The sequence below is a fragment of the Notamacropus eugenii genome, chromosome 1, assembly GCF_028372415.1.
Source record: "Notamacropus eugenii isolate mMacEug1 chromosome 1, mMacEug1.pri_v2, whole genome shotgun sequence".
Lineage (NCBI taxonomy): Eukaryota > Metazoa > Chordata > Mammalia > Diprotodontia > Macropodidae > Notamacropus > Notamacropus eugenii.
In genome coordinates this window covers 558,776,159-558,802,582 of record NC_092872.1, presented here as the reverse complement: position 1 = coordinate 558,802,582, position 26,424 = coordinate 558,776,159, and the positions used below count along the sequence as shown (strand labels likewise).

General features: G+C 37.5%; 1 protein-coding gene across 3 annotated transcripts in view; it reads left to right on the top strand.

Annotated features, from left to right (window-relative positions):
* The window catches only part of TRAPPC12 (trafficking protein particle complex subunit 12), a 168,833-nt gene that overhangs the window by 95,642 nt on the left and 46,767 nt on the right, over nt 1–26,424 (top strand). For all 3 annotated transcript variants that reach the window (XM_072634316.1, XM_072634315.1, XM_072634317.1), the window contains exon 6: nt 9,175–9,287. In XM_072634316.1, coding sequence (XP_072490417.1) covers nt 9,175–9,287 — 113 coding nt within the window. The remainder of the gene's footprint in view (nt 1–9,174; nt 9,288–26,424) is intronic.

The window sequence follows — 26,424 nt, the reverse complement described above, 5'->3', positions numbered from 1 at the left end:
GAAATTGGTCTATAATTTTCTTTCTCTGTTTTGTCTCTTCCTGGTTTGGGTATCAAAACCATATTTGTATCATAGAAAGAATTTGGGAGGACTCCTTCTTCCCCAATTTTCAAAAATAGTCTATATAGTATTGGAATTAACTGTTCTTTAAATGTTTCATAGAATTCACTTGTAAATCCATCTGGCCCTGGAGATTTTTTCCTAGGGAGTTCATTGATGGCTTCTTCAATTTCTTTTTCTGAGATGGGGTTGTTTAAGTATTCAACTTCCTCTTCTGTTAATCTGGGCAATTTGTATTTTTTAAAATATTCATCCATCTCATTTAGATTATCGAATTTGTGGGCATAAAGTTGGGCAAAGTAGTTTCTAATTATTATTTTAATTTCCTCCTCATTGGAGGTGAGTTCATCTCTTTCATTTTTAATATTAGTAATTTGATTTTCTTCTTTCTTTTTTTTAATCAAATTGACCAAAGGTTTATCAATTTTATTAGTTTTTTCATAAAACCAACTATTGGTTTTATTTATTAATTCAATAGTTTTCTTAATTTCAGTTTTATTACTCTCTCCTTTGGTTTTCAGTATTTCTAATTTGGTATTTACTTGGGAATTTTCAATTTGTTCTTTTTTCAGCTTTTTCAACTGCAAGCCCAAGTCATTGATCTCCTCTTTCTCTATTTTATTTATGTAGGCATTCAAAGATATATAACTTCCCCTAAGAACTGCTTTTGCAGTATCCCATAAGATTTGGTATGTTGTCTCATTATTGTCATTCTCTTGAATGAAATTGTTGATTGTTTCTATGATTTCTTCTTTAACCCATTCCTTCTTTAGGATTAGATTATTTAGTTTCCAATTGATTTTTGGTTTATCTTTCCATGGCCTTTTATTACATGTAATTTTTATTGCATTATGATCTGAGAAGGATGCATTGATTATCTCTACCTTTCTGCACTGGATTGTGAGATTTTTATGTCCTAGTACATGGTCAATTTTTGTAAATGTTCCATGTACCACTGAGAAAAAGGTATATTCCTTTCTATTCCCATTCAGTTTTCTCCAAAGATCTCTCACATCTACCTTATCCAGAGTTTTATTTACCTCCTTAACCTCTTTCTTGTTTATTTTGAGGTTAGATTTATCGAGTTCAGAGAGGGGGAGGTTGAGGTCCCCCACTAGTACAGTTTTGCTGTCAGTTTCTTCCTTCAACTCCCCCAACCTCTCCTCTAAGAATCTGGATGCTATACCACTTGGAGCATACATGTTTAGTAATGATATTGCTTCATTGTCTGTGGTGCCTTTTAGCAGAATATAGTTTCCATCCTTATCCCTTTTGATTAGATCTATTTCTGCTTTTGCTTTGTCTGAGATTAGGATTGTTACTCCTGCCTTTCTTACATGAGCTGAAGCACAATATATTCTGCTCCATCCTTTGACCTTTATCCTATGTGTATCCCCCCGTTTCAAATGTGTTTCTTGTAAATAGCATATTGTTGGATTATGGCTTTTAATCCATTCTGCTATCCGTCTCCGTTTTATGGGAGAATTCATTCCATTCACATTCACACTTATGATTACAATCTCTGTATTTCCTTCCATCCTCTTTCCCACCATTTGTGCTTTTAGCTCTCCCATCTCCCTTCCCCTCCTCAATAGTATTCATTTTTCACCCCTTCCTCCTGCAGCCTTCCCCTCCTTCTTATAGCTCCCCTCCCTTTTAGTCCCCTTTACTCTTATTGCTTCTTCCCTCCCTTTTAGCCTCCCTCCCCTTTCTTCCCCCTTCCCCTCCTACTACCTATAGAGCTAGTTAGGATTATCTACTTAAGTTTATTGTTCCCTCCTTTAAACAAATCAGATGAGAGTACCTCCCAAACAATGCTCATCTCCCTCCCCTCCTTCTCTCTACTATAATTTTGTACTTCTTCCTGTGATGTAATTTGCCATTTTCTGCTTCCTCCTTTTCACACCTCCTATTACAATCCCTTCTCATACTTAAATCATATTTTTGACATGACATCATTTACTTTATACCCCTTCCCTCTAGTATGTCCCTTTTATCATAATAGCTGCACAATTCTCAAGATTAACAGGTATCATCTTCCCTTATAGGGAGGTACACAGGTTGCCCTAATTGAGTAACAAGTTTTTGTTTTTGTTTTTTCCCCCCTGTTTACCTTTTTATGATTCTCTTGAGACCTGCATTTGAAGATCAAATTATCTATTGAGTTCTGGCGTTTTGGTCAGGAAGCTCTGGAAATCCCTTATTTCGTTGAATGACTTTCTCCTTGCCTGAAATGTTATGCTGAACTTTGCTGGGTAGTTGATCCTTGGTTGAAGTCCCAACTCCTTTGCCTTACGGAATATTGGGTTCCAATTCTTTCGATCTTTTAATGTAGAAGCTGCAAGGTCCTGTGTGATCCTGACTGTATGTCCTTGATATTTGAATTGTTTCTTTCTGGCTGCCTGTATTATTTTCTCCTTCACTTGATAGCTCTGGGATTTGGCAACGCTATTTCTTGGGGTTTTGAGTTTGGGATCCCTTTCGGGAGGGGAACGGTGGATTCTTTCGATGACTATTTTGCCCTCTGAGTCTAGCACTTCTGGACAGTTTTCCTTGATGATTTCCTGGAAGATATTGTCCAGGCTCTTTTCTTTATCATGGGTTTCTGGCAGGCCAATAATTCTTAAATTTTCTCTCCTGGATCTATTTTCCAGGTCAGTTGTTTTTCCAATTAAATATTTTACATTTTCTTCTATCTTTTCATTCTTTAGATTTTGTTTGACTGATTCTTGCTGCCTCATTGAGTCATTAGTTTCTACTTGCCCAATTCTAATCTTTATCATATTGTTTTCTTCAGTTAACTTTTGCATCTCCTTTTCCATCTGACCAATTTTTCCCTTTAAGGAGCTATTTTCTCCAGTTAATTTTTGTACTTCCTTTTCCATTTGACCAATTTTCCCAGTTAGGTTTTGTGTTTTCTTTTCCATTTGACCAATTTTCCCAGTTAGGTTTTGGGTTTCCTTTTCTGTTTGATCAACTCTTCCTTTTAGGGAATTATTTTCTCCAGTTAATTTTTGAACTTCCTTTTCCATTTGTTCAATTTTCCTTTTCAAAGTGATGTTCTCATCAGTGAATTCTTTTTTTATGATTTTAAAATCATTGGCCAGTTTTTCTTCTATTTCCTTCTTCAGCTGTTCCAGGAGACCTGCTTGTGCTTGTGAGAAGTTCATAGTCCCTTCTGAAGTTTCAAATGGAAGTACAGTCTCAGCTCTGACCTCTGTGGTGTTTGTGTTTTGGTCCTTATCCCCATAGAAAGATTCTATGGTTTTTTCACCCTTCGTCTGCCTTTTTCTGTTCATGATGTTGACTGAGTGTTGCAGCTTCTGGTTGTTTCAGTCAGAAGCTACAGAACTTTGTGTTGAGCTGATGTGTGAAAAAGCTAAAAGCAGGTTTTTGTGTTTTGTTTCCCAGATCAACCCTGGGGTTAGCTTGTTAAGTGTGTGGGAGAAGTGGTCTGGTCACAGGAGATCTCCTCAGCTGAACTGAGGCAAAGGCAAGCTCAGGGGATGGTGATCCCAGCTTCCCTATTGTCTTCCCTTTTCCCCTGAAGGGCTGAGGAGTGCCTAGATGCTAATGTGTGTTCCCACCCCTCCTGGGGCTCCTCTCCTGGCACTGAGGCTTGCCTGGGTCTTAGTGCGAGTTTTCTCTGCCCTGGGTCCTCTGTCCTTCTGGTTCGCCTCTGCCACAGTAGGAGGAATCCCCCTTAGCTATTTTCCTAGCCTCAGGTGTTATGAGACTATTTGCCCCCTTCTGCTGTTCCCGCTGATCCAGGATTTTTCTGGGGAAATATTTTATGGTTCTTTCACAGTCATCAGAGGGGAAGGAGAGAGCATTTACTGATCACTCCGCCATCCTGGCTCCTGGAAGTTCAAGTAGGTGACTTACCGAAGTTTAATCTTCAGGCTGAAGGTGTCAGGAGCTGCTGCGCTGATATCTCGCGCTCAGCGGCTCTCACCAGCTCAGTTTGGCTTGTCTCCCACTCCGCTGATTCCGCCCACCGCTCTCAGGCTTCTCGGATCCCTTCCTCTCCACTGCGCTGACCATGCTGCGCTGTGCACTGGGGGCTCACCCCCGCGGAACAGATCCTTCCCGTGGACCTTCCAGTCTAACCTGGGCTCTGAATCCATCACGGTCTGTCTCCCAGTGGATTCTGCACCTCCAAAATTTAGTCAGATTCTCCTTTCAGAGGTATCCAAAGGAGTTTGTGCAGGAGCTTAGGTGAGTCATTGCTCTCACTCCGCCATCTTGGCTCTGCCTCCTCTGAGGTTTTATAATTCTGGTTTTATGATCCTGTGTTGCTTTTATAACTTTTAGATGCAAACAGTTAATTTATTCTTTCTCTTGCTAATGAAAGTATATAGAAATAAAAATATTTCCCCTGAATACTGCTTTGGATGCATCCCTAAAGTTTTATTGTTTTGTCCATTATTGTCATCTTCTCTAATTAAATCTTTTATTTTTATAATGTTTTTAATCCAATTTTTAGTATTAAATTATTTAGTTTTCATTTGCATTTGAATACTTTCTTCACATAATTTTTATTCATGATAATTTTATTATATCATGATCAGCAAATAATATATTTAATATTTCTTTTCTGCATTTGTTCTTAAACCCTAGGTTTTTCTGCTAGCATATGGTCAGTTTTTATAAAGATGTTATACACAGCTTAGAAATAAGTGTATTTCTTTCTAATTCCATTTAACAATGACCAGAGATCTCTCATGTCCAACTTTCATAGAATTCTATTCATCTCTAATTTCTTTCTTGAAAAATTCTTGTTAGATTGATCTAATCATCTAAAAAGCACAATAGAGTACCCAACTATTATAGTTTGACTCTCAGTTGCTCTTTATAATTTATCTTCTTCAAGTACTTTGATACTATGCCATTCATGTTACATGTTAAGTATTGATATAATTTCATCATCTTTGCCTTTAAGAATGATATATTTTCTCTGCCTGTCTTTTTACCTTATGTGAGATCATGATTTTTAATTTTCCTGAAACATAATAACAAATATAATTAATTCTACTCTGGTCCTTCATTTTGACTGTGACTATTTAGTTTTCAAATGTGTTTCTTGGAAACAATATAATGTTAGATTTTGCTTTCTAATCCATTCTTCTTTGCTTCATAATATGGGTGCATTTATCCCATTAATGATGATTATCAGAATGTCTTGAAATTTTTCCTCTTCTCACCTTTTTTTTTTTAAAAACAAAGTAGAAAGGGTTGGGGGGAGGGGGCAAGGCATCGAATTAACACTAGTTATCTATAATTGAAGTAGCCTCTTTCTATTCTAGTATCCTTCTCTTTCCAAAGCCCAGATACAGATCTCTGGGTCTTATACTTTCTTTTTCTCTTTTTAATTATTCTTTATGATAAACTCTCTGCAAACTTTGCTTTTGACTGTTCTTTCCCTGAATCTAATTTTGTTCTTATATCGCTATTCTTCTTTCTCTATGCCCATCTATATATGCCTTTTGAGTTTCATGTATATCTGTACCAGACTTTGGGTATATATGTGCTTGTATTCAAAACTCCTTTACCCATTTTGTAGTGTAATCATAAGATTATTCCCCCTATACATTTTTCTCTGTTTTCATTTCAAACTTCTTTTAACATATCCCATTTGTGAAAGAGTTAAATTTCCTCCCCCTGCTCCTTTTTCTTTCCTCTCTTAAAAATAACAAAATTGAATAAAAGTATAACCAGAAACTATTTTTGTCTTATTTATCTCTCTTTGTGGCCCTTGAAAACATTAAGATTATGAAGGATCACTTGTTTCTTCTCTTCCTATTATAACGAAAGCACTTCATCATCTAGTCCCTTTGAATTGTTCATATGTACATTTACCAGTGTAGGTTTCTCGTGATTCTTATGTTTGCATTTCAAAATTTTCACTCAGCTCTGATCTTTTTTTTTAATCATTAATGCTTAAAGGTCCTGTATTCTATTAAAGATTCATTGCCCTCTCTTTTGGGTTATACTAGTATCCGCAGAATTAAGTTATTGTTGGTTGTAAGCTTTCATCTTTAGTCTCTTGGAATATTGCATTTAGACATTTCTTCTTTTTTGTAATATTTGCTGCCAAATCTTAACTGTAATTATCTTAACTGTAATTCTTTAGTACTTAAACTTTTTCCTCTCTTACTATTTTGAGTCCTTATTCTTTGACCTGGAAGTTCCATATTATGGCTCTCATATTTCTGAGAATTTTCATTTTGGTCTTTCTTTTAGAAGGTGATAAGTGGGGTCTTTCTGTTTTCCCTTTGCTTTCTCATTTTAATAATTCTTGGCAGTTTTCATTTTACAGTTTCTTGAAATATGGTCTCCAGATATTTTGCTTGGGCATGGATTTCAGGGAGTACAATAATTGCTAAATTATTTCTTTTCAAATTTTTGCTACATTAGTTGGTTTTCACAGCAGATAATTTACAATTTCTTCTATTTGCCCAGTTTTTTTTGACTCTTGTCTTATGGATTCATTGAGCTTTGCTCACTCTCTTCTGTTTTTCAGGGAGTTCACAATTTGGGACAATTTGTTCTAAACTGTTCGTTCTCCTTTCAGTATCTCCCCCCTTCTCACCCACCCGCCCTTTCCTTGATTTTCTCCCGTAATTGTACTGACCTCTCTTCTTATGTTACATGAGCTATCACCTTCCTACAGCTATATATGATTTTTTAATGATAGCAAAACTGCAGTGAAAACCATTAAACACTCACCTCATGGGGTGCTGTATACAACTGTCTCCCAAACACCTTCTCCCAATGTTTCCATTGGGGCCATTAAAGGGACAATTCTAGAAAGATTTGTGTGTCATAGTCCATTCCTTCCCTCTGTCACCCAGGTCATGGTTATGGATTGTATTTCTGGAATCTGCCCGGGATCTTCTCTGCATGTACGGGAGAAATGGAAAATAGTCAAGGAGATAGATCATTTTCCCTGCCATGTTACCAGACCTTGCCAGTCAGTCAGCATGCTTTTATTAAGCATTTACTATTTTCCAATCATTGTACTAAGTACTTGGGATACAAAGAAAGACAAATATATGGTCTCTTCAAGGAGATGACATTTTAATGGACCTAACAAGAGTTATTGCATTAACCAATCTTTAATCCCATTTTGTTCCCATCTACCATTTGTGTGTCCAGTTTCAGGATCAATATGAGCTACAGCACTGGCCTCAGAATGGTTTCTGTCACTACCAGGTAGTGTCTTGGTGTCACACCAGTAACAATTACCAGCCACTATCTGGAAGGCCCCTTAGCAGTTCTCTTTTCAATTTGGACAGTGGCTATGACAGTCTAGTCGTCTAAATACCTGGAATTAATCACTGTTAGCTTGCATGCTATTAAGCCACCCTGGCTTCTCTGGAAACTGCCAAACATTCCTATCCTTATAGAGCAATACAGGAAGAATCCAAATCTCAGATGGGGAAAAAGAAACATGTGATCAATCCAGTACACCTGTGTATGTATAGTTTTCAACACCACTCTCTCTTCCTAGTGGGGAATAAAAGGGAGGACCATGGTAATCATTATAAGCACTCTGTCCTTAAATATTACCCACAGGCCCTGAATAGTAGTTTAGGTAAGTGTTGACAGGGAAGTGGGGAACAGTGTGGATATTGATTACCGGGAACACTTGTTTTCAGAGCTTTCATGCCCCAGACTTCTTCCACAGGTATTCATGCTCATTTCCTTGCACTGTGTCCTTGGTGTCTAGGGCTCCTGTAGCAACACATCCCTCATATGGAACATAACTATGAATTTCTCCCCCTCATCAAAACTTAATATGGCATTCCATTTCCTAAGGCCTTGCTGGACCCTGAGAACCAATATTTGAATTGAGTGTTTTTATTATTATTTTATAATGTTATTAATAATGGCTTAATATGTTCTTCTAATATTTTCATTTTAATTAGTATAAGTTACTTGAATTTTTCAGGGTACCTTGGGAATCCTATCTGGAGGAGATACTTTATGGTGGAAGGCCTTTCAAAATCATGCTATTCAATCTGTGTGTGTGTGTATATATATATATATATATATAAAACCTACCTACCCAGCCTGTAGCTTCGTGACCTATGGGTCAAGTCTCTTCAATATAAGGAAATAATGTTTTATTATTGAGAATTGTCCAAGGTTTATAATTACAGCAAATTTGCATTTGAGAATCTTGTCTAGTTAAATAGGTGTAAGAAATGAAGCAGAACACAGTTGCTTACTCTTGGTGAGGTAGAGTTATTAAACTTTGTATGCCAAAGAAGTACTCTAGATTGCTTTGGTGGTATTCTCCGATTTCTAACATTTCAGAACAGCGCTGTAGAAGAAAAGGAGAATTAAGGGAATAAGCATATATATAGCACCTTGTATGTGATAAGGGCTTTTACAGATACCTCACAGCAAACCTGGGAGTTCGGTGCTGTTATTATCCTCACTTTCCAGATGAGGAAACTGAGGTAAACAAAGGATAAGTGATTTTCCCAGGATCACACAACTAGTTTGAGACTAGATTTGAAGTCAGATATTTCTTGACTTTCAGGCCCAGTGCTCTATCCACTGCACCACCAAGCTACCCCTTAAGTATGCTTTGATCATTGCTTATTGAAAAATTGAAATGGTGGCTCAGTGGATAGAGCACTGGGACTGGAGTCAGGATGACCTGAGTTCAAATTCAATCTGAGACACTAGCTGTGTGACCTTGGGCAAGTCACTTGGCTTATGTTTGCCTTAATCCACTGGAGAAGGAAATAGCAAATCACTCCAGTATCTTTTCCATGAAAACCCCATTATAAGGTCCACAAGGTCAGAGTTGGACACAACTGAATGACTAAATAACACACTGAAATGGAACACATTTTTCTGCAGTTAGTACTATTAGTTACTTCATCCAAGAAGTAAAGTGGTGAAAATAAAATACTTTGTCATCCCCTTTCAGCTATTTATCTATCCATCCATCTGTCCATATGTGTATATATATACACACATACACACACATGTACACATGCATACATGCATACATATAAACACACAAATGTCATGAAATTTTTTCAGAGATTTTATGTAGTAACAAAGAATTGAATAGCTTTTCATTTTTATTTCTAGGCTCGATGGTGCCTTTCTCAATGAGGATTTTGCATGCAGAGCTTCAGCAGTACCTAGGAAATCCTCAAGAGTCACTTGATAGACTTCACAACATGAAAACCATCTGTAGTAAGGTAAATCTCTCACCACAGTAATTTTTATTTCCTAGAATTGGAAATCGCTTTTTTAATTGCTGTGATTCACCATAACCAAGATGTCCACCTGCCCTCTACTTGTGATTATTTCCTGTTTAAAGATAAGATGGCACTCTTAATTGTGAAGTTAAAAAGAATTTGCTGTTACCTTCCGACTTGAAAAATAAGGTTTGCTGACTCTGGGTAATGCTAGGCAGGAATTGAGTCCTAAAATTTCCCCCTCAGATAAGGTTTGCATTTTGGTGGATGAGAAGTAGGACCCTAAAATTTAAAACTGAAAGAGTCAGGACCTTAAATATAAGCTAGTCCATTCACCTGTTTTACAAATGAGTAAATGGAGAACCAGAGATCTTAAATGCCCAGCATTACAGCTAGGTGCCTCAGTGGATAGAATGCAGAGCCTGGAGTCAGGAAGACCTGAGTTCAAATTTGGCCTCAGATACTTCCTGTGTGATCCTGGTCAAATCACTTAATCTCTGTTTGCTTTAAGCCAGTGGAGAGAAAGAAATGATAAACCACTGCAGTATCCTTGCCAAGAAAACCCCATAGACAGCAGGGTCCACAGGGTCATGAACATATGACAAGACTAAACAACTGAACAACAACATTACATACCACTGTACAATGACTGGGAAGGTTATGTCATATGTGGAAACGACATTTTTCTTGCATATCCATTGTGTAGCTACTTGAGCCTCTGTTTATATGTACATGGACGATCACATATGTACATAAATACAGTATTCTGAAGTGTCTTCTGAATCATCAAAAAAATTGATGTACAACATAGTTCTAACTGCATACCAGTTCTTTAAAAATTACTATTTTTTCCACAGTACCTCTTAGTTAATCCAAATGTTCTGTTTGCCAGAACACTTCATTGTCCATCTATTCTGAATAAGTAGATTTAAAATAAATCCAAGTGGTGGCGGTATCAGAACATCTACTATAGTCACATATACATATACGTACGTATATATGTGTGTGTGTGTGTGTGTGTGTGTGTGTGTGTGTGTGTGTGTGTGTGTGTGTGTGTGTGTGTGTGTGTGTATCAGATGAATAGGAATTAATTAAAAGAGGGAAAGCACTGAAACTAAGAGTGGTTAGGGAAGGTTCCTGTGGAAGATGGGATTTTATTTGATACTTAGAGGAAGCTAGGGAGGTCAGTAGTCAGGATGGAGTAAGCATTCTAGGCTTTAGAATAAATTTGCCTCTTAAAATTTCTACTCACTGTTTTTGGTTCTGCCCTTGGGGGACAAACAACATTATATTATACCCAGCAAGAGATCACTCAGCCTTTTCTTGAAGACCTGCAATCACCACCTCTTGAGGATAAATTTATTGCATCTTCCAAATGGCTCTTAAAATACTTTAGGATAGGTTAGCATAGCCCCCAAGCTTTCTCTTTCCTGTGCTAAATGTGCCCTGTTCCTTTAAACAATCCTCATATGACATGGAGTCAAGGCCCTTTGCCATACTCGTTGCCCCCCTCTGAACATACATCTCTGACAGAGCTATTTAAGTAGAACAGCTACCTATTATTTCCTAGCTTTTGGTCTAAAAATGGGAGGAGAAAAATAACTGATGGGGGTTGGATAATCAAGGTAAGTGAGGAGGTAATAAGAGAGCTCCTAGGTGACCTTGATGAATTCCAGTTCCCTGAACCAGATGAGCTCTAACCTCAGATCCTGAAAGAACCAACAGATGTGTTTGTGAATAATTACAGGAATATTTGGAAGATCATGGAAACTGGTAGAGATGCTACAAGATTGGAGAAGGGCCTGTGTTAATATTGATTTTCAAAAAAGATAAGGGAACAGAATCTATAAATATAGGCCAGTGATAATGACTTTATTTTCTTAGAAAATTCTAGAATGTATTATTAAAAAGAAGGTTGATGAGCGTCTAAAGACCCTACATGGCTTCATTAGGAATAGGTTATGCCAGACTAATCTCTTTTCTTTATTGACAGAATTGTGAATCTTTCAGATGAGGGTAATGCCATAGACGCTACTTACCTTGATTTAGCAAAGCTTTTTATAAGTTTTTCAGGCTATTCTTAAGGAGAATATGGAAGGTTGTAGACTAGACCATCATGCACTCAGATGGATTCAGAACCAGTTGGATGGCTAATTAATGCCAGTACTTCCAGGTATTAACTCTTTATTGACAACTTAGCAGGTGGTCCAATTAGACTCCAAGGATCTCCTCGTGACCCTGTAATGTTTAACATTTTGATCAGTGATTTATAGAAAGGCATCGGAAGAAGGTTCACATGCTCATCAGATTTACAGATGATACAAAGCTAGGAGAGACTGCTAACGTATTGTATCATATATATATAATGAATGTGTATATATATGTATGTATTTATATGTATATGCACGTGTGTGTGTGTATGTATCTTATATATATATATATCCTAACATAGCCTGGATCCTAAAATCATTTTACAGCTTATGGCATTGGGCTAAATCTAATAAAATGAAATTCAGTAAGGATAAATATAAAGACTCATACCTGAGTACAAATGAGACAGGTATGGTTAAAACCCATAGATATTCAGAAAAAGAGCTTGAATTTTTAGTGGACTTGACTAAAAGCAGCATGATGAGTCTGCCAAAAAAAAAAAAAAAACTAATGCCATCTTGGACTTCCATGAGGGTCATAGCTTTCAGGAACAGAAAGGTGATAGTCTCACTATAATCTGCTCTCATTAGACCTCATGGAGTATTGTGTTCAGTTTTGGGCAGCACAGTTTAAAGACACTGATCAGCTGACAGAGCTATTTAAGTAGAACAGCTCCCTCAAGAGGTGCTGGTTGCAGGTCTTCAAGAAAAGGCTGAGTGATCTCTTGTTGGGTGTAATATGGTGTTGTTTTGTTTTGTTTTTGGTTTGTAAATTGGACTGAATAGCCACCAAGGTCCCTTCACAATCTCATTCTGTGATTGTCTAAGATGATTTGACTCTACATAGCACCATATGCCATATTAGTCCCAAATCTTTCCCATAGCTGGTAAATAACTTTTGGCTATCTGCAGAAACCATATCTGAACAAAAATCCTGCCTCTTCCACATGTCCAACAAATGGTCATTCAACTTTTGCCTGAAAACTTCAAATTAGGAAGCATCTACTCTAGCTCCCAAAGCAACGTATTATACTTTTAGAGAGCTCTGAATGTTGTCAGTTTCCACCAGATTATTGTCTGTCCTTTTTACACTGGTATGTAGATATCTAAGGCCTTGGATTTTAATGCTGGCACTTTTCTTGGCTTTTGTCTTCTGTGAATTTCTGATCATCACTACTGTTGTTTTTTTTATAGTAGTCACTTCTATCATTGTATATAGCTTGGTGAGTAGATCTAGGCATTTTCCTCTATTCTCTTCTTTTCAGTTTAAAGTCTTTTTTTATTTAATTGGTCAATAACTGTGATAAAAGACTATCTGTGCTTCTAAGGTCTTCAGTTTCTTTCTTGAGATTTCATAATCCTTGCCAGTGCTTTCTATGTTCTTTCAGACAGAATCATTTGTACCCCGTATCAATTATCAGAAGTGAATAGTAGGTGAAAGAGTGGCTATTACTGAGCTAGCTTCAGCTTAAGAGAAAAAAGCATTAAAACTTTAGCCATATATAAGTCTACGTTAGTCTATATAGACTTGCCCACCAAGGCTCTTTTGTGTCTTCTCTAACCCCAGCAGTTTTCCCATTAATAGTCTTTTAAACTACATTTCACCTAATTCAGAAATATTAGGGGAAGAGGGGGGAAAAAGGTTCACAGTGTGATTTGCCTTGTGACACATGCTCCTTTGTGGAAACCCCTGTCTATAGAGAGCACTTGTTTATGGTAGATTTTTCCTCCTAAAGTCATTTACTAAATCATATCTATCCAAAGTTACATAAGAAACGGAAAGTTCTGTTCATGCTTACATTTATTTAGTCAACAAATGTAAAATTGGAAGGCAAGAATTTTTTTAAATTGCACATTCTTATTGTGACAGTATAGTCTTTTGAGATTATATCTGAGAGACTGAGTATTCTATTTTCATTCATGATTTGAGTATATGACATTTGGCAAGCTACTCTGTCATGAACTGGGACTGAGTTAGGCCTGCTCCCCTGGTACTTTAGGTCTAGTATTCTAATGAATTACACTCTTAGGCCATTTAGCAGGAGTCCTCCAAAAGGTGGTTTACTTAGCAATTGCATAGAAAAGAAATCCAACAGAAATGCAGCACTTAGTTCAGGTAGATGCAACTCTACCTTCATTCAAAACCTGTCTAGCAACAGAGCTACATGACCAAACTTTATGATCCCAAGATGACCAAGAAGCCACATTATTGTTGTTTGGGCATTGTTCAGTCCTGTCAAACTCTTCATGACCCCATTTGAGGTTTTCTTTCTTTTTTAAAAAATATTAAATTTATTTATTTTCAATTTTCAACATTCATTTCCATAAGTTTTAAATTTTCTCCCCCGCCATCCCCCCCTCGCACCCCAAGACACCTTGCAATCTGATACGGGCTCTACACATACATTCCTATTAAACACATTTTCACACTAGTCATGTTGCATAGAAGAATTATAATGAATGGGAAGAAACCATGAGAAAGAAAACAAAACAAAGGAGAAAGAGTCTGCTTCACTGTGCAATCCCATTTTCCATCATGAGTCCTTTGGAAAAGTTTTAGCTCGTTGCATTGCTGAGAAGGGCTAAGTCTATCAAAAATAGTCCTTGCACACTGACTGTTACTGTGTACAATGTTCTCCTGATTCTGCTCACTTCACTCAGCATCAGTTCATGTAAGTCTTTCCAGGTTTTCCCAAAGTCTACCTGCTCATCATTTCTATAGCACGACACTATTCGATTAAATTCATATACCACAACTTGTTCAACCATTCTCTATTTGATGGGGATCCCCTGAATTTCCAGTTCTTGGCCACCACAAAAAGAGCTGCTATAAGTATTTTTGTGGGTCCTTTTCCCATTTTTATGATCTCTTTGGCATACAGCCCTGGAAGCAATATTACTGGATCAGAGAGTATGCACTTTTTTATAGCCCTTTGGACATAGATGATGGCCTCCAAACAGCACTTTGACGATCATACTTAGAGAGGGGTGTGTATAGTGGATAGAGTTCTGGGCCTAAAGTCAGGAAGGAAGACTTATCTTTCTGAGTTCAAATCTGGACTCAGGTACTTATTAGTTGTGTGATCCTGGGCAAGCCACTTAACCCTGTTTGCCTCAGTTCCCTCATCTGTCAAATGAGCTGGAGAAGGAAATGGCAAACCACCCTAATATCTTTGCCAAGAAAACCCCCAAACGGATCATGAAGAGACATATACAACTAAAAACAACTAAACAACAACAAAAATCTAGAGAGGGAAAGAGAGAGGAAGAAAAGAAGGAATTATAAATTCACATTGTGCTAATTGATAAATTAGTTGGCTGTTTATAATGATATTTGTCATAGATCTATAAACCCAAAGACAGTACTGAAAAACTAATTCCAAGAAGAATCAAATAAGTTATTCTGATTTTACTCTCTAAAGAAAATTCCAGTTATTTTGTTTTCATTGCCTACACTGCCTGTTGTTATACTTCCAAGGGCTTTTATCAGAATTATTGGCAAATCAAAAGTCTGGTCAGGGGATAGATAGCAGGTTAAAGAAACTAAAATGAGTATCTTGGAAGTTTTCATTGCAGGAGTAAAGAAACCAACTAAGGCAAATATTTAGAAAATGAGTGAACTTGCCATTTGTGTAAACTTATTATGTGTCCTCCTGTACAATAGTTGCTACTTTAGAAAAAGTCAAATTGTCTAAGATTCAGGCCCTATCATGGATTTTCCAAATTAAAAAGAAACAACTTCAAGTGACAGTTGAAAAACAGTAGAGTAGGAAACAAGGACAGAAGTAATAAAATATTTGGACCTAGCCTTCAGTAAACTTACAGTCTTTGGAAGAAAGATGTAAAATAGCTTGAGAACATCACTGAACAATGTATAATTAGTATCAAATTATGTAGGATGTACTATTTAAGTTCTGTGAAAGTTGGGAGACACAATCAGTGCTTTACCGTGGTGTGGAGGTAACCGTGGGTTCTTGAAGATTATGTCAGCAGAATAAAAGATCTCACAGGTCCTATCAACCTAGAAAGGTTTCAAGAATACATCATACAACGTCCTATTGGTTGGTTGCACAAAGGTATTTCTAGCTAAAATGAGAGAGATTCATTACAAGAAGGCTCCTCACCAGAAGATAAAGATTTTTGACAAAAGTGACTCATAAAAAGTGAAAGGGATATGATCAGAATCTGTGGAAGGTAAAACCTCACCAAGAAAATTATGTCTCCTTGAAATACTGAGGAAAAGTAGTTTTTATAGGCAAGCAGTTTTCAACTGAGTATGTTTTTGTGAAGTATGCAAAAGTGTTAAACTTCTATGTTCTGTGGATTACAGATTAGTAGTTAAAATGAAGTTAGTGAATTAGTGAATTTTTGCTTCTAATTTATATGACTGATATACTTTTGGGGGAAAAGTATGTTGTTGGTTTAAGGTGCTTTTATGCTAGTGATAAATATAAAACTTTGTCTGCCATTTCTGGGGTAGCAGATGCCTCTACTCTTTGCTCATATTAGCACTGGTTATTCACCACAATTCCAAATCCTAACTCTTTCTGTTGTGGCTCTCTTCTTCAGCCCCCCACACCTTAAGTAGTTAAAGAACTAGGTTGACGAGTTGGGAGAGAATCAGGTCAACCTATTTCCAAAATAATTCACATTGCTAATTGTAGTCCATAAATGATGATGCCAGATTAGCCTGAGTCCTAACTGGTTATCACTGCTGGAGTTCAGTTTTCTAGGATGTTAAGGGTTCATCTCAGTTGTACTCTAAAATTTACAAAGCCTGTCCATGTAGAAAGTAGGGATGACAGCAAAGAAAACAAAAATGGAAAAAAACACCTGGATTAGGCCATCTACTACACAAAAGTGATCTGTGCTGTAGGAAATACCATTTTGAAGGCACTAAGGATCTGAGTCTCAACACAGGTGAAAGAAGAGGATACCATATGTTTTGGGGGAGAAATCACTGTTTACTTTTTAAAAAAAGACTACCTGTAAGTACTCACCAATACACCTCCTTTCCTTTATCTGCCTAACATTTTTTAAGAGTAATCCATGGGACTGAAAATTTTTTTTAAAACAAACATTAAAAATTATTTTTGCGTGTAGTTGAGGAAAAGTAATAATCTTTTTTTTGAAAAAGAGTAATCCATACACATTAACAGCATCCATAACTTCAAGAAAGGTACTGCAAATACAAGATCCCACTGTAATTACTTTGTTGACTGTAAAAACAATATGATTTAGTAGAATAAAATGCTCTTCCCCAACAAATTATCTCCACCAATATTTTAAAATCATAAGAGATTCCTTGGAAAATGTAACAAAAGAGAGAATATCTCTTTGTTTACTAATAATGATAGAGGCATAAAACAAGGAAACATTCTCATCAAATGTGTTTCCCCTGTCACAGAGGATGTCCAGTGTAGAATCTAATCAAATAATTACCTATATAAATTGTGAGATATTCTAAGATGTTGCTGTTTACAGACAACATTGTGTTAATTGCATCAAATCCTAAAACATTGCAGAGGCTGCTAAATGAGGTCCATAATCACTCTGAAGAGTTTGCCTAACAAACCACACAGGAAAAACAGGTGTTTTGAAAATTCCTGTTGTTTAGACCCCTTGTTGGTTGTGTTTGGATGGACAGTTCATAGACCTTGCCTACCTATGTGAATCTTGTACAGATATTGGATATAGTCTCATATTTGAATAGTACCAATAAATTGGCTTTAGAATTGAATAGGGGAACTGAATTAAGCTGGATTACGTTGGGAAAACTGCACAATACTTTTACCAACCTCAGCCTTCTTCTGGAAACAAAAACCCATTTTTTACATCTTATCTATTCTTCCAGTTTTGCATTGTGTTTGCAACTCATGGAATTATTGTCTCTGATGATTAAAAGTAACAGGTTACCCCGAGGACAATGAGGAGACCCATGGTGAACATGCATAACCTGCAACATAATTCCAACAAAGAATGTTACAGAAGTGGTATAAAGGATAACAGAGAGATAAATGACTGGAAAAGGCGGTGAGTCAGTCATAGAGTGAGATAGAAGGGTAAATGATGGCAGCCTGCCTGCTCCATTAGTATCCACACAGTATCATGAAATAGACCTACCCCTAGTACTGATAAAATGGGTGGATGGATTGCAATTTGCTTTCTGGAAAATAAATGAAATCCAACTACTTCAGTGCATTTCTGAAGGATTTGACAATTATTGGTAAGATATTAATGTGAGCTTTGTAACTTGAAAGATTTTGCTCATTCTTAGAAAGATTCATAACATCTGGACATATTTGCTTTGCTGTTTTCTTTGTAAACATAATTAAAAATATAAGGGAGAACAGCCGTTTTCCACCTTCTCCCCAGTCACTTGGGAAAAGGGTTAGAATAGCCTGCACTAGCTGGTCATTAGTATGCTGATGATGTCCAGCTCTGTCTGTGCTCTATCTGACCTAGAAAGAAGAGTTGCCCTACTTTCTGACTGTTCTGGCAAAAAACTAACAAATTGATCATGACTCAATTAGATAAGATAGGAGTGATTGGCAAGTGAGAAGCACCTGAAGGATATAGTGAGGAAACCCTTCAGCTTCCAAAGTTGAGTAAGTATATCCATCCTTCGCCCCTTAAGGTTCACACTCTGAGACTCATATAATTCCCAGAATATTCAGGTAGTAGAGGTGGGTAAGAATGTCCTTTATCTTTTTTCTTTCCTGCAAAGGTCATGATCTCATTTGCCTGAATCAGTACTACTATGGAAATTCATACCCTTAGAGAACACCTTGACGGAATTATTGCAAAAGATATGCTTGGGAATAACTTGGATAGTTCGAATCTTCATTTGATACATGCTGTAAAACCTGACAAACTTAGTAGGATTCACAGGCATATAAATAAATATTTACCACAGCCCCAAAGGAAATCAGGATACTCCAGACAAAACAAGCACCAGGCATAAAAGAAATTCTATGTTCTTGCTTCTCTTTTCATTAGGTTTTCATGGGATTTCATATTCTATCATTTAGTGGTGTGATGAACAGTGGGAAAGGTGGAATGTCTAGTTTGTATCAATAAGGAGCATGTAACATAAGGTGAAGGTTCCAAAGAACAACATAATCAGTTTAAAACAAACCCAAGAACTTCTATCCAGTTACAAGAATCCCCTGAGAGACTGGAGTGGAAGGTTCTTTGTTTAAAGAATTTTATATACTCTGATTTAGGTCCTTTGAGGCCTTAGAAATCCCAGATTGATAAAGACTCCTGTGTTATGTTAGCACACTTGGCTATAGGGTCCATGAGGACCCTGTTTTATCTAAAATTTAGGTCCCCTATTTACCCAACTGTACTGCACAAAATAGGGCCTAGATAAATGTTTCTTTAACTGTTGTTGTATTTGAATCACCATCCCACCAGGAGTACTCCAGACCAGGATGATTTATGGAAAAAACAGGGCTCACTCCCCAGATTAGAATCAGATATCATGGCATTAAGGCAGGTATATTCATGCTAATTGGATTACCTGTAGGAGAGAACATAGGTAAATGTGGATAGTGACAATACAGATTTTATGGGCTGCTAAAGATTGTTGTAAGTCCAAAGACATTCTAAGCCTACCTGTAAGACTACTTTTCCAATTAAAGCACATTACTCCATAGTTTGCCTAGACTTGCAAACTATACTTGTGTATGGTTTCTATAACTAGTCTCTAGTATATCTCTGCTAGAGAGATTGTTACTAATCTATTCTAGTCCCTGCTAAAGTCTAGTTCTAATACTTTGGAAATTAGAGACGCTAAAAATAGTGATTCAAAACAAATAATTTTCCCTTTGATTTAGGAAGTTCAACTAAGGTTACCAGTTTTAGTAGCATAGAGTGCAAAAAGAATAGAATAGATTTCACATAGGAAGATTTGAGTTTAAATCCTGGCTCTTTCACTCTTAACTTCACCTTCCTTTAGATTTCTTATCTGTAAAAAGGGTGACCTGGACTAGATGATCTATAAGGTCTCTTCTATCTCCAAATTTTATGATCTTAACTCTCTTATAAAATTTATCCTTACCACTTCCCTTTGAGAATACAAGACAGATATCCCTTTTACAGATGATAAAGTGTTTATAGAACTCACCAAATTGCCCACTAACTATAATAGTGGTAGAGATGGTTTCACAATCCATGTCTTTCCATTCTTATCCAAAGTATTATTTTCTAGGCTGAAAATTCAAATAACATATCCTTGTTATAGTGCAGGCTTTGGAGCTTTATCCCAAATAATACTCATACTGATGAATCAGGTCCTCAGAAGATGGCTATTTCATATCCTTTCAAGCTGGCCTTCTTCACCATGGTAGTTAAAAAAAAGACTGAAACAGAGGCCAGGGCTCTGTTTCTCCTCCCCTCCTTAGTTACTTCTCAAGGGTTAAAATACTACTCTCCACATGTTCTTAATCTCTCAGGTTCTGAACTAGCGTCTTGGTTTTATACAGGCCTCACAGGGCATTACTGTTTTCTCAGCCAGTTTGTTATTTCCTTTGCACTCCGTTTCATCAAGGAATTTTTTGTACTTAGTCTAAAGCCTGTGATTGGTTGATTTATGCTATGTTTCCCACCTTATTAAAATAACAAGATGTATCATTTTAAAACCTGCTTTAAATGGAATAATGCAATTTGATTTGATTTGAGTCTCACTTTTAAGTTAGTAAGGTGCTAAACCTGTGTACCTTTCCTTTTTTTATGCCTTTTTCCTTCCCTCTTGACCAGTGACCATTGTTCTTTACCATGTCTTGGATTCTTACTCCACTTCCCATAAGTCCTTTATTCTTAGTAGCATCCTGTTGTCCCTTGAATCCCTAGCATCATTTATTACTAATACTAAGAAGTAAACTTTCTCAGAAAAGTCAAATAGTTTTATTTCAGTATCCATAATTAAGCAAATTCATTTTAAAATTCTTTAAGAGGAAAAAAGTTGGTAATTCTGGGTTTACATTAGTTGCATAATGGATTTATTTTACTGGAATCTCTATAGCTTCTCCATTTACCTTTAACAAGCAATTTCTTTTCATCATGAGTCTCTAAGTAGGCTGTGCACAACCCTTTTTAACCACATGAACTATTATCTTCAGTATTCTTAGCTCACTGACTTACAATTCATATTGAAGCTTCTCAACTTGAAGAAAATTCCTACAAACCTTTCAGAGATTTGCATGCCAAAGCTACCCCCGAAACACATATCAAAGAGAAACATTAGTTTTTCCTTCCCTAGTTGGCTATGGCCCCTAGAGGCAGCCAGCAGTTTCAAAGGCTCACTTTCTAAAAACCAAAGGAGTTAATTTTACTGTTCCCCAGTTAAACAAAACTAAACCTACTCTGGTCCTGTAGTATATTTCTACTGCCCATAAACGCATCGTGAAGTAGACGAATGTCTACCCCAAACATGTCAAGACTTCCCCCAAAGGAATGGGCAGATGAAAACAATTTGTTCCAGTGGCCATGAAGGCTGCTGAAGCAGACATTGTGGAGCTTAGTCAGACTGAGAGATGCTAAGGTCATCCATTGCATGCTGGGTCACATAGACTGACTTGACTTTTGTCCACTGGACTTTGATGACTCTGGAAGAGAGAGCAGAGTTGATGACTTTGTGCAGCTCTTCCTCACTTACATCCAGTTCCCACACACACAAGACAAGAAATCACCCATGATATTACTGGTCCTCATAATCCACAGACTGACATGCCCTTGCTGGACTGATGTTTATTCTCCTCATTTTAAAATGTTCCTCAGCTTTGGCACAGAGTAAAAGTACTTTTACCGTGGTTATGAAAGATTCTCAATAAATACTAATCTTTTTTTAAGTGCTTTTTTTGAACTTTCTAAGACTACCTGCTACAGAGCAGGTGCTCATCTGCATCAGTAGTTTTGCTCACTTGGGAGCTCCCTCTACCAGTAGAATCATAGGTCTGTGACCAAAAGAAAAAGGCCTTTCAAAATAGCGTATAGGGTAATGGCTGATATAAAAAAGGAAAAGTAGTGAACACTGATGGCATTGGGACTTGAAATACTCCATGTTTCCTTCCTCATTTTATAGTCATTTGCTTTGTCTTCTTCACAAGAACTCCTTAGAACATGTGTAACTCCTCCTATCTAGGGCCATCCTAAAGAAGGACAGACCTCCTAAATGCATTTCTTACTTAGGCCTTACTTTTACTTGGACTCAAACAGTTGCCTGACATGACTAATCACAGGTCATGCTGTAAATTCAGCTCTTTCACTGCCACCTGTTTATGATGCCCCTTATAATTAGCTTTTACCAAATTTATTTTACCAAATGGGGCTCCCCCTAAAGGCAGAGCACCTACACATTTTCATTTTAAGAAAACTTTGTTAGTCACTGTTTCACAAAACTATGTTGATAATAGCATTTTTCCTCTGTTATCTAGGGTCATCATCCATAATAATAATAATGATATATAATTATTAAACAGTGAATGTTTTTAATATGCTTAATTTTGCAAGCATTTATCAAATGCTTGTCTTTAGCACTGGGGATACAAGATAAAAATGAAACTTCCTTCATGGAATTAACTCCTGCTGGAGGAATACAATATATATACAGATAAGAAAATACAAAGATAAAATAAAATAAAATACAAAGATATACAAAATAAATATAATTGTCTTTTGTGTGTAAACAGTAACGTATTTGAGGGGTGGAGAGGCAATTGAGTTTAAGTGATTCGCCCAGGATCACACCGCTAATAAATGTCAGGTGTCTAAGACCGAATTTGAACTTGGATCCTCCTGACTTCAGGGCCAGTGCTCTTCCTCTGCACCACCTGGCTGCCCCAGTGTTGTATTCAGTAGTCATTTATGTAGCACTTTAAGAGAGGCATAAAGTGCTTTCTTCACAACAGCCCTATGAGGTAGTATTATTTTCCCTGTTTTGCGGATGAGGAAACTGAGATTCAGAAAGGTTCCAGGTCACACAGTGAAGAAGGGTCAGAACTGAGATTTGAACTTGGGTCTTTCCTTACCTTTTGTCCATTGCTCTTCCCATCATTTCATGCTTTCTGAAAACCTTGCAGTGAAGAATGACTCTCCTTCGTCTTATCTTCCCCTTTCTGCTCATTCAGTAATCACCAGGTCCTATTACTTCTTCCTTCAGAATACGTCTTGTATCTCTTTTACCCTTTGTTTTCCCATTCTGCCATAATCAATCCAGGTCTTCATCTCTCACGCCTGACTTGTTATAGTGATTTCCTTCCCCCTCCCTCCCAAACAGGTTAAAAAGACCAAGGTCTCCCACTGCATCTGGGGCCATGTCCAGTCGTCCTGATCTATATCTGACCACTGATCCCAGGTGACTGTGGAAGAGAGAGTGAGGCTGGTGGTGTTGCACAGCCTTCCCTCACTGTAATCCAGTTAATTTGCATATCATGGCATCATTGTCCTGATGTCCTGATCTTCTTCAAGAACAAAGGACAAACAGCAACACCTCTCCTCCACAGTTCCGTATTTCTACTGAGAGAACCACCATCCTTCCAGTCACTCAGGTTCATCAATTCAGAGTCTTACCCCTTTTTCCTCACTGCCCCCCATCCTATTGTCAATAAATTGGCAGTTCTTATCAGTTCTGCTTCCACTACATTTCATATCAATCCCTTTGTCCCTACCGTACACCCTTGTTCAATCCCTCATCATCTGTCTCTTAAACTACAGTTTAATTGGTTCCTTTTTCCAGTCTTTCTGACAACTGGATGAAATAGTGGATAGAAAGGTGGGCTTGGAGTCAAGAAGGCCTGCATGTGAATCCTGCCTCAGACTCTTAACTTAACCACTTCATTTAATCTTTCTGTGCCTCAGTTTCTTCATCTCTTTAAAAAAAAATGAGGGGGTTGGCTGAGCTCAGGGCTCAAAGGCCCCTTCGAGTTCTAAGCCCTTGATCCAATGATCTCTTTTTAATCCTTCCTCCATACATATGCCAAAATAATCTTCATAAGGCGTAAGTCTGACCAAAATTTCTCTGTAATTAATTAATAATCTCTATTGGTTCTTTGTGGCCATGAGGATAAAACAAAAGCCTGAACCTAGCATTTGGGGACCTCTACAGTCTGACTTCTGCTTTATCATTTCAGCCCTACTGCATACTCTTCTACTTCAGGAATTCTATAGCCCCATTATCTTGAAACTACCTTTCCCTGACTCTAAGGGTAACTTCTATCCATTGTACCCAGTACTTGTCATTCAGTCTGTATTAGAATTCATTAGGGCTAAGAGAAACTTTTCCAGTAGAATATAAAAGTTCCTTGAGGGCACAAACTTTCATCTTTGTATTCCCAGGACCCATTCCAGTGCCTTGAATACATGTTTGGTTTTTTTAATTGAATTCTCCTCTTACGAACCAGAAATAGCAGTCTTATTAACTGGGAAGACACAATTCTGATGTAACAGAGTATTTTGCAGGGCTGTGCTGTGAATGACCTGTGCCCAGTGCAAACTTGCCCAGCATTGTGTTTTATTGTATGAAATCCAAAGTTGGTGATTTTTCTTGGGAATGGCTTTAGACCTCCTGTGTTCTGGTTCTACACTTTGAGGAAACCAAAGGGGAAATTGTGGGCACAGCACATTTGCCTGTCATACAAGTTTCAGTTCTTTCAGTGTCAGCATTTCTTTATAATAAGCTTTGGGGTTTTCTTAGAGGTTTCCTTTTTCTCTTGCATTATTATTGCAATACATATCTATCCAAATCAATGTACTATTATGTATACCTTGTTAACAAACACTTCTTGCTGTCCTCTGAACTCAGAATGTCATCTCCCATCTTCATGCCTTTGCCACAGCCATTCCCCGTGCCTGGAATGAATGAATGTTCTTTCACAAGAGCCTAACTAGGAGTGTCTGAAACCCAATAGGTTGATGATGGGTAAAATAAGGCAGTATGTCTATGTTGGGTGCTAAGAGATGAGATGATTCATTCTAGTCTATATAACCAATGACACTCAACTACTAAAAAAAAGGCAGAGGGAGAGAGGGAGGGTAATAAATAGGAGATAGCAGGTGAGGGAAAAGAAGTCCTCAGTGGGGCAGGTGTAGTACTGTGCCACATGGGACTGAAGGGAGAATCAAATATGCCTTCTGTATACCAGTGCCGTGGGACAAAGCCGTGGTTGTTTTACCCTTTGTATTGCTGTGGTCTCCAGCTCTGCCTCTTCTATTTCCTGACTTCATTTGTTGCTCAGTTCAAAAGCCTTTCCTGGTATCCCCAGTTAGTGCTTTCTCACTCCAGAAAATAGCTTCTGTTTATTTTTTTTTCATTTCTTTTTTTTCTTATTTATTTATTTTTTAACATTCATTTTAACAAAATTTTGGGTTCCAAATTTCCTCCCCTTTTGTCCCCTCCCCCCACCCCAAAACACCGAGCATTCTAATTGCCCCTGTCACCAATCTGCTCTCTCTTCTATCATCCCTCTCTGCCCTTGTCTCCATCTTCTCTTTTGTCCTGTAAGGCCAGATAACTTTCTATACCCCTTTACCTATATTTCTTATTTCCTAGTGGCAAGAACAGTACTCTGACAGTTGTTCCTGAAACTTTGAGTTCCAACTTCTTTACTTCCCTCCCTCCCTCCCCATCCCCAAAGGGAAGGCAAGCAATTCAATATAGGCCAAATCTGTGTAGTTTTGCAAATGACTTCCATAATGGTCGTGTTGCATAAGACTAACTATATTTCCCTCCATCCTATCCTGTCCCTCATTGCTTCTATTCTCTCTTTGATCCTGTCCCTCCCCATGAGTGTCGACCTCAAATTGCTCCCTCCTCCCCATGCCCTCCCTTCCATCATCCCCCCCACCCTGCTTATCCCCTTATCCCCCTCTTTCCTGCATTGTAAGATAGGTTTTCATACCAAAATGAGTGTGCATTTTATTCCTTCCTTTAGTGGAATGTGATGAGAGTAATCTTCATGTTTTTCTGGTTTTCTCTCACCTCCCCTCTTTATCCCTCCACTAATAAGTCTTTTGCTTGCCTCTTTTATGAGAGATAATTTGCCCTATTCCATTTCTCCCTTTCTCCTCCCAATATATTTCTCTCTCACTGCTTGATTTCATTTTTTTAAGATATGATCCCATCCTCTTCAAATCATTCTGTGCACTGTCTCTATGTGTGTGTGCATGTGCATGTGTGTGTGTGTGTGTAATCCCACCCAGTACCCAGATACTGAAAAGTTTCAAGAGTTACAAATATTGTCTTTCCATGTAGGAATGTAAACAGTTCAACTTTAGTAAGTCCCTTATGACTTCTCTTTGCTGTTCACCTTTTCCTGGTTCTCTTCATTCTTGTGTTTGAAAGTCAAATTTTCTTTTCAGCTCTGGTCTTTTCATCAAGAATGCTTGAAAGTCCTCTATTTCATTGAAAGACCAATTTTTCCCCTGAAGTATTATACTCAGTTTTGCTGGGTAGGTGATTCTTGGTTTTAGTCCTAGTTCTTTTGACTTCTGGAATATCCTATTCCATGCCCTTCGATCCCTTAATGTAGAAGCTGCTAGATCTTGTGTTATTCTGATTGTATTTCCACAATACTTGAATTGTTTCTTTCTAGCTGCTTGCAATATTTTCTCCTTGACCTGGGAACTCTGGAATTTGGCCACAGTGTTCCTAGGAGTTTCTCTTTTTGAATCTCTTTCAGGCAGGGATCTGTGGATTCCTTGAATACTTATTTTGCCCTCTGGTTCTAGAATCTCAGGGCAGTTTTCCTTGATAATTTCATGAAAGATGATGTCTAGGCTCTTTTTTTGATCGTGGCTTTCAGGTAGTCCCATAATTTTTAAATTGTCTCTCCTGGATCTATTTTCCAGGTCAGTTGTTTTTCCAATGAGATATTTCACATTATCTTCCATTTTTTCATTCTTTTGGTTTTGTTTTGTGATATCTGTCTTTCTCATAAAGTCCTTAGCGTCCATCTGTGCCATTCTAGTTTTGAAAGAACTATTTT